Genomic DNA, 15,754 nt, shown 5'->3' on the forward strand with positions numbered 1-15,754 from the left:
GAGTTAAAAATAAATAAGAAAAAAAGAAAAGAATGGGAGCTGTGGATGGTGGTGGGGAACTGGTGAGCGACATTAAAGCGCGTTGGCTACTGCATTACAGTACGCATCGACATATTTATTTATTTATTTATTTATATATTTTTGTTTTTACAGATTTGACATTAATATAAGGTACTAAATTACCAACCTCATATTGGTAACAAAGTAGTACTATATAAAAGGGGTTAGTTTATTTCTTTTTGAGTTTTCACGAGAGCTATGTCCTGATTGGATCCATACAAAATCTCTCTCTCTGGTTCTCTATCTATCTCTACATCCATTCCCAAGTCGGTATATTTCAGAGAAGTGAGAGTAAAAAGTGGAATTGATACAGAGATTATCTTGTGATTTTTGAAGTATAAAGAGGAAGAACGAGAGCAAGAAACGAAGCTGCTGTTGCTGTTGCTTTGTTGGGTTTAAGCAGCAATCATTAATGAAATCACGCTGATTTTGTGGGATTCTTGTTTTTGCTCTTTCTTTCATCACTCCCTCTAGCATTTCAGGTAGTGTGTAAGTGTGCCTTTGTTTTAATATATCTTTTATCTTGCGAATGGTTTTGTCTCTGTTGGATACTACTCGATTTGATCTATTTGGGCTTTTATCTTTTTCTTTTAGGTTTTCTTTTTTCTTGTTCTGTTTTGAGGTACTGAAGTGAAGTTGATTTAATTGGCCCCTTGTGATTCTAATGTTCTTTTTTGCTCTTTTGTAGTTACTTTGAATCTTAATGTTTTATTTCTAATGTTTTCTTTTCTGGCTTTTGTTTTAGAATTAACAAAAAAATTCTTTCTTTTAAATTTAGCTTGTAATTTTGTGCTTTTTAAATGATGTTTTTACTGGTTAATGGATCTAGCATTATTAGCTGGGAGTTTATACCATTTCCCTTCTTTCTTTTGTTCCAGCTCCTGTTAAAGTATAACTGCTAATAATCTTGGCTCAATCAAATGTTTTAGAGCGTTGCCTGTTATTTCTTATTTGATTAATTTGAGTAAAATACACTTTTTGTGTCTTCCTTTTCTCCCTTGGTTCTTTCAGCTTGTTTGAGGAAATTTTGTCTGGGTTCCTGTTTTTCTGTTATTTGTTGCTTCACTATAGAGCTTACTGGGTTTTTTATCTTATATTAATTTGCTATCTTTATGTTGGGGTTTCCAGGTTAGAAAATGTCTAGGCCTCTGCATAGAGGCATATCCGGGATGCGGATCTCTGGGAACAGCAACGATTTATGGGACTCTCAAATGAAGGATAAACCAGAAAAGGAAGAATTGGAGAAGAACCGTTCTTCAGATCAAAGTTATTTAGCTCTGAGGTTTCCTTTTCGGGTACTTTTCCCTGATAATGTTTCTCCTTCTAAGTACGGTAGTACTGAAAATGGCATTGCTTCTGATCCATTCAGCATCGGGACTCCAAGAAGCAGGCACAAATTCACATTGCTACTTCTGAAGTTGAGCTTAGTTGTCATTTTAGTTCTTGCTCTTACCGGATCTTTTTGGTGGACTATCTCGATAACAACTTCATCAAGAGGTCAAATATTCCACAATTACAGGCGGCTTCAGGAGCAACTTGTCTCAGACCTATGGGACATTGGCGAATTGTCTCTTGGTTCCTCCAGGTTGAAGGAAGTGGAATTCTGTCCGCAGCAGTATGAAAATTATGTTCCTTGCTATAATGTTTCAGAAAATATTGATGGTAACGAGAATGACCGTTATTGTGGACTAGGGTCAAGGCAAAGTTGTTTAGCACTTCCACCAACCAATTATAAGATTCCTCTTCGGTGGCCTACTGGAAGGGATGTCATCTGGGTTGCAAATGTCAAAATTACTGCACAGGAGGTACTTTCCTCTGGTAGTTTGACCAAGAGGTGAGTGGCAATTGTTCCACTAAAACACTCTATTGCACTTAGCACTTATCGCCAGTGTGATCATTGAATTTCTGTTTTGATTTGGTTTCCAGGATGATGATGTTGGATCAAGAGCAGATTTCCTTTCGTTCAGCCTCTATGTTTGATAGTGTTGAAGATTACTCGCATCAAATTGCTGAAATGATTGGACTAAGAAACGAATCTAACTTCATAAAAGCTGGGGTAAGTGGCTTTGAGTAAAAAATTCAGCACTTTAGTGGGGTAAGCAGATGTAATACAATTTAATTTGACTTGTCCTGTCTCACGTTCTTTCATACTTTAGTAACAAGATAGCATTGCTATTATCTGGCCACAGACACAGTGGTTCCATCAGAAAACAAGGAAAAACCATACAATAATTGAAGCATGTGATGAGATTCATTCATAAAGTTCTAATTCTAACAACGATGGAGGTTCTAGTACAAATGCAAAAATAATATGGATAACATGCTTGTTGCTTTAAGATGGCATGAACATCAGAGCCATGCTCGACCTGAAGTAGGTTTAATGATAACTTTAATCTATGTCTTAATTTTGTAGGTAAGAACCATTTTGGACATAGGATGTGGTTATGGGAGCTTTGGAGCACATCTCTTCCAAAGACAGCTTCTAACTATGTGCATTGCAAACTATGAAGCTTCAGGCAGTCAAGTGCAACTTACCCTTGAACGCGGTCTTCCAGCGATGATTGGTTCTTTTACTTCAAAACAGTTGCCATTTCCTTCCCTTTCCTTTGATATGCTGCATTGTGCACGGTGCGGGATTGATTGGGACCAAAAAGGTATTAGTTCTAATTTACAGTTGAAGGAGCTATCAATGTGATACATACAAGCAAAAAAAGTGATACATCTATGAATTTTTTTCTTCTCAAAATTGGATAATATTTAAGCACCTTCTAGCATGCCGAAGTCTTTCTACAAATATTTGCATGAAGACTGATTGGATGGACATTATGTTGTGCAGATGGTATTTTCTTGGTTGAAGTTGATAGAGTTTTAAAGCCTGGTGGATACCTTGTCTGGACCTCACCTCTCACAAATGCCCGTAACAAAGAGAATTTGAAAAGGTGGGACTTTGTCCGAGGTTTTGCAGAAAATATGTGTTGGGAGATGTTGTCTCAACAAGATGAAACTGTTGTATGGAAAAAGACTGCTAAAAAAAGTTGTTATTCTTCCAGGTAAGGCAACTCGCATGTTTATTTTATCTGATATTGATATCATTACTGTTGCTTGGGTGTGGGAACGGTTGTCAAAAGCATAAAGTTCAAAATGGATATTATTTTCTAATATGATTTGCTTGTATTAAAAGGATAGTTCCTTTGTCTCTAATGGAAAAGGATATATAGAGTGAAGAGGCACCATAAGAATTATGTTACATTTGGCATTCCATGTGCATATTCATGCATATGCAAATAGTCTTCTGTATGTGGGAACTGTATAGATTCTTAATATACCACATGAAATTTATTATTATCATTATTATTTATTTATTTATTTATTCTCTTTTTTTCTTTTTGTGTGTGTGTGTGTGTGTGTGTGTGTTTCTAGGAAACCTGGTTCAGGCCCTTCAATCTGCAGTAGAGGCCATGATGTTGAATCTCCTTACTATCGACCGCTCCAAGCATGCATAGCAGGAACACAAAGTCGCCGATGGATTCCTATAGAAGAGAGGACAATCTGGCCTTCTAGGTCTCACTTAAGCAAGAACGAGCTTGCAATTTATGGTAGTTGTTATTTTCTCCTACATAGTTCTATCCCGATATATGGAGACTAAGGATGAAATTTACCCTTTTTATCAATATGTTTAGCTTGTACGATATTAATTTTGCCATACTTTAACAGGTCTGCATCCAGAAGAATTTACAGAGGACAGTGAGAGCTGGAGAACTTCAATAAGCAATTATTGGTCGCTTCTGTCACCATTAATATTCTCAGATCATCCAAAGAGACCTGGGGATGAGGATCCTTCTCCACCATATAACATGCTCCGAAATGTGTTGGACATGAATGCTCATTTTGGTGGCTTTAACTCTGCGCTGTTGGAAGCTGGGAAGTCTGTGTGGGTTATGAATGTTGTGCCAACAAGTGGACCTAACTACCTACCCATGATTCTTGACAGGGGTTTTGTCGGTGTACTGCATGACTGGTAATTCTATCATCTACCTAACTACCTACACAATTTTTCAGAAGCAATGTTATCTCAAGGGCATGGTTATCACTTGGGTTTTTCAAATATTCTGTTGGTCATTTCGGAGTCTTGGTAACTTAATTTTACAAAAAAGGCAATGGAATTATTTATCATTTCATCTCTTGATGAGGATGTTAAGGTTGAACCTTCAGTTAGAATCAGTAGATCAGAACTCTTCAAATAGGTTTACAAATATGCTTGTTATGTCTTATACTCTTACCGATTAGATGAAACTTTTTCATGCCAGGTGTGAAGCATTCCCTACATATCCCAGAACTTATGATTTAGTGCACGCAGCAGGGCTATTATCCCTTGAAACTGGTCAGCAGCATAGATGCACCATGCTGGACATATTCACTGAGGTTGATCGATTACTTCGCCCTGAGGTACCCATTTTTCTGAATTTTGATTATCTTAATGGTTATTATTGTGGCTAAGGTGGGGTAAACTTTATCAACCCAATAGAAGCAAATATCAGCATACACCATGAATTTTCAGACAACTAAATGTATATGTGCATTTAGGAGTTGTATCATTTACTTAAACTTCTAACCTTTTTGTGTGGATAGATCTATGTACTCCAATGTGAGTATAGATGCTTAATTATTACTATTTACCCCTATAACTGCATCTGCTGTTTTAGAAATGACAGAAAAGATTTAGTGCTTGAGAACTTTCACTAGGAATCTAGGACTATGCATGTTGGTAATTGAAATCTTGCTTTTGTGCAAATAGGGCTATTAAGTGTTGCTTCTATATAGAGGAAGTTTTGCAACTTTCACTTGGCCTGGTTGTGACAAATTAAAAAGACCTCCTTGATCAATGTCTGTTAGTTTAATTCACCTTCTAAATTTCATATTTGGAAGAGAATCCTCTGTTGTTCTCATGTGCTTATGCATGGATTCTCTTTAAGCATTCCATTTGCATAGTCGCTAACCTGTTAATACCCTCTCCATTGAGGCACTTTGTATCACATAAACCACTAACCATGTCTTATTACGTCATATATTTATTTCTGTTATATGGTTGAGCTTCAAAAGCTTGAGCATCCGTTGTCTAGAGTTTGAAGTTAGAATGTTGCAAGTCATTGTGCAAGACACTAGTGTTGTTTTTTACATTCCATAGATGATAATAATGCATCAGTATTAAACCACATATATCGCAGGCATAAAGAAGAGTTTGCTTGCTGCTTATAACAAAAAATAACAGAAATAATTATCTTGCTGTTGATTCAGATGGATTTCTTGTTTATTTTTCACATGCGGAAATCTACAATATAAGATTCCTGCGGAATTGATCATATTGATTTTTTAAAGATGGTTGGAACTAATATTTATGATTGATGCAGGGGTGGATGATAATACATGACACAGCTCCGCTCATTGAATCAGCAAGAGCTCTAACTGCACGGCTGAAGTGGGATGCACGAGTTATAGAAATCGAAAGTAACAGTGACGAGAGGCTCCTTATCTGCCAGAAACCTTTCTTTAAGAAACAAGCAAGCTGATTATGAATTTCTCAGAAGAATCCTGAGAAGTTAGATCAAACTATTCATATCCATTTTGCAATGTTTATTAATGATCATAATACTCCGTCATAGAACGGAGGAATCAAAAAATTTTGAACAGAAAGAAGAAGCCAGAAAACAGCGGGGAGGAAGCAAACAAACTTTGGTGGATACAACCACAAATCCTGTGAAGCCGTAAGGCTTTCATAGGGCCATGTAATTACTAAGATGAGGTGCCGAGCAAAGGACAACTATAGAATCAGATCTATTTATCCATTTTCCATGCAATGTCACATTACAACCATACAACCACATGATTAAGATTGTGAAGAAAGATGATTACAAAATAAGCTAGTCTTCTTTGATGTAGCAGTAGTATATAAAAAGAATTCCTGGAAGTTCATTTTTATTTTAAGGAATACTTATATATATAAATATATTTGTTCAGTTGATATCCTCCTTTGTTTTCTTCCCAGATAATCTCAGTGGAGGATAGATACTCTCTTGTTATTATAGAGATGCATTTCTCCTTCCAACATTCAATGGGAACTACAGTTCCAGCTGTTTTTCTGATTTTCTTGAATCCAAAAGATTTGCAGAGATGTGTTTGGTTGTATTGTTCATGGGATTGAAGGTTACACGTTTCACATGGATGGCCTACAATCTGATGCTGCAGTGAAATCAGTTGTGAATTTGCAGAAATTAAATCCACGGAAAAGTACTTAAAAAGAACCAGCTGGGTTCCACTGATGGTACTTCGTGTTGTTAGAATGAATCTTGGATATGGTGAAACATTTTGAAAGCATGAAATAACTTTTTCACTCTGATTTGTACCAGCTGCTGACGAATCAATTAACTCCTTTTCGGTGGTACTCCACCTGCCGACAAAAGCTGATAAATAATAAAACAAAATTTTGCATTTACAGCAGCAAGTTAGACAAAGCTGCCATTTCTTTTGTAGCATTCCCTCTTTCGGGTTAATTGCATCGCCGGTATCAAATTTTTACATTTTTCTTTTAAATGATACCAAATTTTTAATTTTTTTTTTTGTACCACTCCTATTATTTCTGTATCTTTCGCCAGTACCAAAGAGGAATTCGGCACTTATTTGCTGATGTGGCTGCCGGATTTTGAATTGATAGCACACCACTTGCCACATCTATTGCTGACTCAACAAATAGTTATCCAACTCAGCAATTAAAAACATCTAGTTTTTATTCCCAATTTATAACCCTAAACCCCAAATAAAAAACCCTAAATTAGAAAAATTCTCAAATTATGAAACCTAGTTTTTATTATATCGATCAATTTACTTTCTGTAATAATCGATTATGTAGCTTCCTTGTTCTTTATCATGTCGTATTGGATTACAGTGTGTTTAGTGTTGGATCTATATGTGCATGGTGACTTCGTCTGTCGAACTGAAAGTGAAGCTTTGCGAAAAACAACTGAAAGTGAAGTTTCGTCTCTCGAACAGAAAGGAAATTCGGGCGCAAGTTTGGTTATGCTCTGTTATAGTAAGTTTTGGGGATGCTGTCTTAGCTTACATTGATATGTTTTGAGTTGTAATGAAGAACCTTCTTCTTGTACATATTCTTCATTTGTCATTTTATTAACTTAAAAATAGACAGTGGTAAATCTGACCTTACAACTGAGCTGCTGAATGAGTACAAGAATGGATTAATTTGCTAAATTCAAAGCTGCAGAAAATGAAAGAAGAAAGAAAGAGCATGAAGTGCAGAATGAACCTGTCTAAGCTTGGCTGTTATGGTGTGGCTAGGATTGTTATTTTTAAGATATAGCTTTACTTAAAGATGTAGTTTGGATATAGTAGTATTTACAACTATTGTTAGTTATGTAATTTACTGATGAATGAATGAAATGATAAATGAGTATTTGGTTTTTACAGTAGTTGATTAATATTGCTTCATTTGAATGTTACTGTTATGATAAATATGCACATACATGTCCTATATAGAGCAATCCTCGCAACAGACAAATTGAGTGAAAATAATTGCACTCTGTTGATTACTTTAAATAATGAAATGTTTAAACAAAAAGTGAATGGATGTGAAAATTCTATCCACATGAACCCTACACCTAAGGCTGTCAAAAGCCATTACAAAAATCGAAATTCTGTCAAAGGATCACATGTTAGGTCCACACATATATTAATATATTAACAACACAACAACCAAAATAAACATTATTTTTTAGGGTTTCCAATTGTAATTCCTTTGTTCTTTGCATTTCCTGGAGGCACCCAAGCTCTCTTCGTTGTTGAAACACTTCCATCAATCTTTTGTTTTCCTTTGTCTTGTTTTGTTCTTGTGGTAACTCCTTCAGCCCCAAGATCTTTGCTCAACAACCCTAAGGGTTTGAAAGTCTTTTTTCTCTTAGTTTCAGTTCCTCCTTTCTGTGTTTCTGAAAGTCTTCCAATGGCCAGATCCGATGGCAGCTCATTCAATAAATCATTAATGCTTTTACTCTTCTTGCTGGTAGGTTTTGAAGGTGATGTAGTAGAGTGAACTGAAGGTTTTTCTGATTCTTTTGCTGATGATGTTACATTGAATAACTGTATAATAAAGTCTCAAGTTAGCAAACAGTTGACATTATTGAATAAATATTATAAGTGACATATTACTTACCTGTGACAATGGTATTAGCGGTGACAAATTATCAAATGTTGAAGCTGTCCCTAAAGAAGCTGTGTCTGTAGGAGCTACATTATCAGGTTGGTCATCTACATTTTGTGCAACAGTAGTTGCAGCATTTGATTCATTTTCCTTTTGCTATTTTTTTTTGTCTTCCTCTTCACCTACAATAAGAAAGAAAGAAATTGAAGGGGTATTATATACCAATTAGATATAAGTAACCAATGTTTGGTATCAATTTGATATAAGTTACCAATGTTTGGTACTAATTGGATATACCAAATTGCACATACAGCATGACAACAAGGTATTCCAGTTAGATCCCACCTCCTACATGTGCATGTCATTTCTTGTTTGTTAACTACAAACTGTCCCCCTGGGCCAACCACTTGAAATCTCTCACCTCTAGACCACTCTGTTGTAAACATCCAGCAAAATTCTTTGCTTTTTTCTAATTTTTTCAATATCTTAGGGCAGTAAGCAGATGCCACTCTTTTCATAGCATCCCTGTTCTTATGTATCCTCTTTATTAATTTTTGTTCTTATAACCTCATTCATAACTATCACACCCTTGCTTCTAGCATCTAAGATAAAACTGTTAAAATATTCACATAAGTTGTTTAACAACATGTCACACTTAGCATCAGTCCTAAAATCAGATCTAGACCAGTGATGAGGAGGGATGCTATTCATGTAGTTATATCCATGATGTGATGCTGCTGCAAACTTCTCCATTATCCTTTGAAAAATCTAGACATAACTTGCCTTAGCAGCACCCCACACAAGTTCTTTTAACCCCAGACTATTAAATTTCTTCCTAAAATTATTATGCACATATCTAACACAAAATCTATGTTCAGAATTAGGGAATAGTTCTTCAATGGCAGGAATAAGGCCCTATTCCAAAATAACAACACACAATTAATACCATTATGCCAAAATATATGAAGGAATAGAAAAGCAAATTGTGAAGAGTATTTACCTTCTGCCTGTCAGTCATAAACACCCATTGATAACTGTTTGTTATCCCTACATCTTGAGCCGGTAGCTCCAAAAACCATTTCCAGTTCTCCTTGTTTTCTTTTTGCACAACACACCATGCAATTGGGTAGATGCAGTCATTTGCATCTAAACCAATAGCTGTGAGAAGCTGTCCTCCAAATACTCCTTTTAGCTAACAACCATCCAAAGATATGAAAGGCCTACAAAACTTAAATCATTCCCTCAATGCAGCAAAGCACACATACATGCTGTTAAAAACACCTTCATTCAAACCAAAAACTATTGTGCTTCCTAGATTACTTCTCAAGAGTTCTTGCTTGTAATCATGAAGGCTAGAAAGTTGTTCTGTCTCATCACCATTGATAAATGTCAAAGTAGCATTTTTTGCTCTCCATGCTTTCAATCTGGACACTTCAACACCAGAATCTTCTTTTACAGCTTGTATGATCCCTTGAATTGCCCAACTGAGATCAGCTCTGAACCTTTCAACATATTGTTCAACTATCCAATTGGCATTAACATGCCTATTGTATGCCTCTCTTGAATAGTTGTGGATGAAATTGGCTAACTTTATCTGCACTGTTTGTTTGTTTGAGTTCAGCAGGTAGGCCCAAATGAAAAACTGGCATCCTTTCTTACATTTTGCCTTGCATTTCTGCCTTGTATTTGGCCCAAATATAACCTGATTTCTGCTTTTGATTGATGAGCTCTTCACAACATCCTTAAATTGTTTGAAGGAACTGAAGAGCATTCCAATCTTGAACCAGGGATTTGCCATGTCAATCTCCTCATTAAACACAGGCCATCTCTACTTCCTTGATTTTGCATCGCTGTGTTCAGATGAGGAGCATGACACCAGCTCATCTGATGAACCATAAATTGTTGCATCTGTTTTTTCAGACAACTCCTCAGCAGGTTGCCTAGCACTTCTAGAACCAGAAGGTCTGTCCCTCTCAAGCTCCTTATCAACAAACTCATCAAACATGGCATCATCATCAGTATCTTCATCCCTCAGGTCATAATCAGAGTCCACAAACTCACTGTCCTCTGAATCTGCATCACTATCCTTACAGCTGCCATCATCCTTATTTTTCACAGCCTCCTCCCAGCTTCTGCCCTGGCTTCTTCCCCAGCTTTTTCTTTTGTTTCCCACTTATCTCTACTAAATATATGCATTAATTTAGAACCCTCCACAGCCATTGCCATTTCTAAAGCATCCTTATCAGTTTCAAGGCTTCTCAACCCATCACTTATACTCTTTGTAGGATCCTTCCACATAATCAGCTTTGTTTCAGGATTCAGTCCTAGCTCTCTAGCCATTGAATCAATTTTTATCCTAGATATCTTATCTAAACTACAAAAATCCACAGCTCCTATATCACATAGCTTAGGTTCACCTCTAACATCAACTCCATAATCATGCCAATACACAGTGAAGTATTCGGAATTAGGCACTGCAAAATAAATTAATTAAACAAATGTGAAACAACCACACACAAGCAGTGTTTATAAACAAACATCATTAACATTCTTTGCATTTTTAAAAAGGAATTAGGGAAAACCCTAGCCCCTGCATTGTTAACTTTCAAATAAATGCAACATGCATTACTCAATGAAAGATGCAAAATAGCTTCCAATAACTACAGAATAACTATTGGTCTGCTTGTACTTACAGTATAGTGGTGGATCTTCAGCTTTCTCCCTTACTCGCCAGTCGAGTGTCATTGTTCTACAATATCGCAATGTCCATGTACGAAGAAGAAGGTCAGAGACGAGAAACGAGAGATTCAGAGATTCTTGACAATGGAGGTGGAAGTCGAGCGGTTTGTGTTGATTTTGGAAGTTTGGTACCAACAGTTACTTTTGTGTTAGCTTAGAAGAAGAAATCAATTTCATTACAATTTCTCTCAATTTTTTAGCTCAAATTTAAGTAATTAGTTAATTGCTGACTAGAAATTAAGTTGTTGAGTCAGCAACAGATGTGGCAAGTGGTGTATTATCAATTCAAAATTCGGCAGCCACATCAGCAAATAAGTGTCAGATTCTTCTTTGGTACTGGCGGAAGATACAGAAATAATAGGAGTGGTACCAAAAAGAAACAAATTGAAGGTTTGGTACCATTTGAAAAAAAGTGCAAAGATTTGGTACCAACGGTGCAATTAACCCTCCTTCTTTCATTAATACTAATAATCGTTTACGGGTGGTTCTCAATCATCATAATTGGGATGCGTGGCAGGTGAGAAGCTAGAAACAGGATGCCAAAAATTGTTGATTCATAGTTTTCTATTGAAAAGAACATGGGATATTTACTTTTATGGCAACTCCATCCCCTTATTCTAGATGTATGATTATGATTGAAGATCTCGCAGTAATATATATTGGGTATTAAGTTTGAATTCCATTTTTCTCATTTCTAATGTATCAATATCAAAAAACAAAATAAAATGTGCCTATATTTAATTGATTTTTCATTAATTTCAGAACAGTAGAACTCCAAAAAGTTTGAGTGCAATCACAATGATCAAAGAATCATCAACCGACCTTAGCTCAGTTGGTAGAGCGGAGGACTGTAGTGGGCTAATTACCTGTAAGCCATCCTTAGGTCGCTGGTTCGAATCCGGCAGGTCGGACTCTTTTTAACAATTTTGTTACTTTTTCCATTTTTATTTAGCCCGAGAGCGAATAATGCCGCTATGCCTCCCGCCACTATAAACAAAAACCCAAACACACTTCTCTCTTGCAAACATGTCTTGGCGCCTCCTCTTCTCCAAAATCACCGGCGCCAAAACCCTAACTCTCTTTCAAAACCGTTACCCTAATTTACCCTTTATTTCTCCGTTCTCCACCTCCTTCCTTGTCACCAAAACCCCTAAAAAACACAAAAAGAAACGGAAAAAGCTCGATTCCCCACGAATCCAACCCGTTCAGCACCCATCAACCCGAAACCCACATTTCGAAACCTTAGTCGAGCGTGATTCCTACTTTAGATTCCTTACTAAATCCAAACAATTCCTCTCCCAACAACACGAGCATGTTCTCCGCCTCGACGATGCCGGCAAGCTTTATCGTGAACTTGGATTCTCTCGAGGCCGTAAAGTCACGCGCTTTATCGAGCGCCACCCTCTCTTTTTTCAAATTTACCGGCACACCGATAATAAAATGTGGTTAGGATTTACAGATTTCATGGAGGAATTGCTTGAAGAAGAGAAATTGATTTTTGATTCAATGGAGAAGGATAGGGTTAACAAGGTACTTAAATTGTTAATGATGTCCAAAAACAAGAAAATTCCTTTAAGTAAGATTCATCATTGTAGGTTATTATTTGGGATTCCTGATGATTTTAGAGATAGGGTTGTTAAATATCCTGATTGGATTAGAACTGTTGTCGAGGATGATGGGAAAAGAGTGTTGGAATTAGTGAACTGGGATTCGAATTTGGCGATTAGTGAATTGGAGAGAGAGTTCATGGTTAACGAGGATAAGGTTAAAAGGGCGTTTAAGTTTCCGGTGAAGCATTCCAAGGATTTGGATTTGGATGAGGAGGATGTAAGGAAGTTGAATTTATTGAATTCGTTACCATTGGTTTCGCCTTATAGTGATGGTGAAACACTGAATCTTTGGAGTTTGGAGGCTGAGAAATATAGGGTAGGGATTATACACGAGTTTTTAAGCTTGACTTTGGAGAAAAGAGCATCTATACATCATATTGTGGAGTTTAAGGAGGAGTTTTCATTGACTAGGCATACGTATGATATGCTAAAGAAGCAGCCTCGCACATTTTATCTTGCTGGGACAGAGATGAATTGGGTTGTGTTTTTGAAAGATGCGTATGATGAGAGTGGGAATTTGATTAATAAAGATCCACAGGTGGTTTTCAATGAGAAGTTGTATAAATATGCTCAAATGAAAGAAGGGGAATTAGATTCTATTTCAGGAGGGAAATGATGTAGAGATTGAGTTTTCTTTGGTGGCTATTGATGTTGTACATGTAAGATGTGACAGTTCCTTGAGATGGGAAGAGAGTTTTCTTTGGTGTAGTATTTTTTTGAGATTTGGCGAAGTCCTGAAGTAGATGGAGATCGTAATCCGTGGTGGGCATTGAACACCATAGGGTACCTTGGATTAAAAAAATTGACATTCTGTGTTCTATTGACATTCTGTGTTCTATTTCTGTAAAGATCGCTAAGAACAATTTTTTTCTTTGATATCCATTGCAGATGTTGTATGTTGCCTTCATTTTCTTTAGTCTAATAGTGTCTCAAAATAGAGTTGTTGTGTCTTATCATAAGAAGGTAGGCTAAGATTACTTGCAATGACTTGGGAAAGCTAGGTGTCTGTTTTCATTTCGAGCTTACTTTCACTTAGATGTCCCAGCTTTTTCTTTCTGATTAACTTTTTATTTCTCTTGTTGAGAAGTATGGAGGAAGGGGTTGTTTTGTTCTTTGAGGTTATCAGGGGGGGAAAAGTTATGGTTGGATTAAGTAATCTCTTCCTGGTATTTGGAGGCAACCTGGCAAGGGGAAAGAATTGTCTTATTTTCTTCAGTGTCTGTACAGAACAACACATTAGTGAGAGCATTACCTAACATAATATGCAATGTGTTGCAAACTCAGATTTGCGTCAGTTGCATAGACTTCGATTTTGGTTTTGTTATATGTCTGTAATTATGCAATTCTAATTGTGATTTGGAATTCTTATTTTTCTATTTCATTCTTTTTTTTTTCTGGACAATAGAAAGAGGAGAGGCAGCGACCGGTGCTAGCAACTCCGTTGAACGTGGCTATACGGCTCTCTTTTGTTACGGAATATTCGTAGAGCAACAGCTAATTGGAGACGAGATCTAAATCCATCACCACAGCACCAATTTTGGAACCAAGTGTATGTGTTGCCGAAGGTTCTGATGTGTTTTAACCATATAAAAGATTAAACGTTCTGTTTCCTATGGATTGAATGTATTCTCAAAATTGATCGTCTTTTCCATACTTTAAAACTAGTCCATATAGCTTCGGGGGTATGCTGTTATCAGTCAATTCTTGTATTTCAGTAACAAGTGAAGATCTTGCAGACTTGCATAAATATTTTATTAATGATCTTTCTTTTCCCTGAACAACATCGTTGATTCATACAAGTGTCTCTTCTATTTTTTCCCTTTGATATGGTTGTTGACTGATTTACGAAAGACATATTATTCAGTTCTTTATTGTCATCAGACATCTTTAGATAAATAAAGAATCGGTATGTATTTATTATTACAAGAGGAATATCACCACAAGAGAAGAGCAGCAGATCTTGCAATGTCTGCTCAGTCGCTCAGGAGATGTAGATTTCTTACTCTACTGCTAGTTCAAAAATAAATGGAGATTTACATTGTTTCTAAAACAAAAACATACAATTGATCTTTAGAATTAAATTATCTTGTTACTCAGCAATTTCCAACTCTTTTGTTGCTGAAGAATCAGTGTACTACAACTGTCAAATATGGTTTCCAAGGAAATGGCGTAGCTCTTTCACATCTCATGTTTGTAATAAATTGAGCCAGACAACTGGCAAGTCCCTTATATCTACATCAGGTTCTCCAAAACATACATTTGCAAAACATACATTTGCTATAGCTGATTAGTACACTCTACAGCTCGAGGTGGAAACTGGCTGAGCAGAACTGAGCTTTTCAATAATGTTACTGTTCACAAAAATTTAACTGATTTCGAGCTTGATAATTTTGTATGTTTTAGAGTTTGAGCTCAGCTTATTGTAATTTTGATATGTTCGAGTTCGGCTCATAATTAGTTCGATATTTATATAAACGAGCTAAGCTCAGACTCGATTCAATTTCAAATTCAGTAAACAAGCTCAAGCTCAGCTCAAGTTCATGCTAAAAAAAAAAAAAAAGAAAGAGTTCAACAAGCACTATTCTATCGTAAACTCGTTCCAAATCCATTTATAATTCAGTCAGGACTAAAAATGGAAACAAGTCAAACTTAGCTTCACAGGCTTTGTATTAAGAATATTGTAAAAATATTTACTCAGTTTAATTTATAATAATTTTTACTCTAGTACTTTTTTCTTTATTAACTAGATTTTTTATGTTAATTTATAATAGTTCTTACTCTACCTACAAGCTTTGCATTAAGTATATTGTAAAAATATTTATTCATACTTTATTAATTTATAAATGTATAGACTATAATTTTCAAATATTTTTAAACATTTCTATAAAATATACTTGTTTATTCAATACTAAAACTATATAATTTTATAGTAAATCAACAAATATTTTTAAATATTTGTTCTACTTTTGAAAGACCCTTCGTTATATCACTAGATCTCGACTTTTCATATATAAATGTAACTAATTGTATCTCATTCGTAAAGGATTTCTCCATAATGGCCATGAACGGTTGCTCCTGGAGTAGCCAAATAAGGCTTAGCGGATCTTATTACTATAGTGCCATTGTGAATAATTATAACTTG

The 15,754-nt window shown here is 35.9% G+C and overlaps 3 protein-coding genes and 1 non-coding gene across 8 annotated transcripts; 3 read left to right on the top strand and 1 right to left on the bottom strand.

The window, feature by feature from the left end:
* The first annotated feature begins 207 nt into the window (after window positions 1–207).
* Window positions 208–6,079, top strand: LOC8268445 (probable pectin methyltransferase QUA2). 4 transcript variants are annotated; one of them, XM_048370940.1, is made up of 10 exons: window positions 209–542; window positions 1,189–1,342; window positions 1,430–1,894; window positions 1,987–2,116; window positions 2,474–2,714; window positions 2,897–3,110; window positions 3,481–3,659; window positions 3,775–4,078; window positions 4,368–4,506; window positions 5,469–6,079. In XM_048370940.1, exons 2-10 carry the CDS (start codon window positions 1,197–1,199, stop codon window positions 5,625–5,627), a joined length of 1,977 nt encoding a protein of 658 aa, XP_048226897.1. In that variant the 5' UTR covers window positions 209–542; window positions 1,189–1,196; the 3' UTR covers window positions 5,628–6,079. The 4 variants fall into 4 exon arrangements, with proteins under 4 accessions (XP_048226895.1, XP_048226897.1, XP_048226894.1 ...); XM_048370938.1 differs by having other exon boundaries at window positions 208–549; window positions 1,189–1,894; XM_048370937.1 differs by having other exon boundaries at window positions 1,189–1,894.
* Window positions 6,080–9,031: 2,952 nt separating this feature from the next.
* LOC107260855 lies at window positions 9,032–10,061 on the bottom strand. The gene is made up of 3 exons (XM_015715944.2): window positions 9,525–10,061; window positions 9,264–9,455; window positions 9,032–9,178 (listed from the first exon to the last, which is right to left on the bottom strand). Exons 1-3 carry the CDS (start codon window positions 10,059–10,061, stop codon window positions 9,032–9,034), a joined length of 876 nt encoding a protein of 291 aa, XP_015571430.2.
* Window positions 10,062–11,819: 1,758 nt separating this feature from the next.
* Window positions 11,820–11,913, top strand: TRNAY-GUA. The gene is made up of 2 exons: window positions 11,820–11,856; window positions 11,878–11,913. It is a non-coding gene; the product is annotated as a tRNA-Tyr (tRNA).
* A 16-nt stretch (window positions 11,914–11,929) lies between these two features.
* LOC8281658 (protein WHAT'S THIS FACTOR 1 homolog, chloroplastic) lies at window positions 11,930–14,393 on the top strand. 2 transcript variants are annotated; one of them, XM_048371047.1, is made up of 2 exons: window positions 11,930–13,395; window positions 14,018–14,393. In XM_048371047.1, the coding sequence occupies exon 1, from the start codon at window positions 12,029–12,031 to the stop codon at window positions 13,226–13,228; it is 1,200 nt and encodes a 399-aa protein (XP_048227004.1). In that variant the 5' UTR covers window positions 11,930–12,028; the 3' UTR covers window positions 13,229–13,395; window positions 14,018–14,393. The 2 variants fall into 2 exon arrangements, with proteins under 2 accessions (XP_048227004.1, XP_048227005.1); XM_048371048.1 differs by having other exon boundaries at window positions 11,930–13,374.
* Window positions 14,394–15,754: the final 1,361 nt, after the last annotated feature.

Source organism: Ricinus communis, chromosome 2, assembly GCF_019578655.1.
Source record: "Ricinus communis isolate WT05 ecotype wild-type chromosome 2, ASM1957865v1, whole genome shotgun sequence".
Classification (NCBI taxonomy): Eukaryota; Viridiplantae; Streptophyta; class Magnoliopsida; order Malpighiales; family Euphorbiaceae; genus Ricinus; species Ricinus communis.

Bases quoted from the DNA above. Each gene is read 5' to 3' on its own strand.
- LOC8268445 (XM_048370938.1), top strand. From the start codon at position 1,197: ATGTCTAGGCCTCTGCATAGAGGCATATCCGGGATGCGGATCTCTGGG. The intron at 3,111-3,480 runs GTAAGGCAACTC...GTGTGTTTCTAG, and splicing joins AAAAGTTGTTATTCTTCCAG to GAAACCTGGTTCAGGCCCTT. The intron at 3,660-3,774 runs GTTGTTATTTTC...ATACTTTAACAG, and splicing joins CGAGCTTGCAATTTATGGTA to GTCTGCATCCAGAAGAATTT.
- LOC107260855 (XM_015715944.2), bottom strand. From the start codon at position 10,061: ATGGCAAATCCCTGGTTCAAGATTGGAATGCTCTTCAGTTCCTTCAAA. The intron at 9,456-9,524 runs GTGTGCTTTGCT...GATGGTTGTTAG, and splicing joins GTGTTTTTAACAGCATGTAT to CTAAAAGGAGTATTTGGAGG. The intron at 9,179-9,263 runs GTAAATACTCTT...ATTTTGGAATAG, and splicing joins TTATGACTGACAGGCAGAAG to GGCCTTATTCCTGCCATTGA.
- LOC8281658 (XM_048371047.1), top strand. From the start codon at position 12,029: ATGTCTTGGCGCCTCCTCTTCTCCAAAATCACCGGCGCCAAAACCCTA.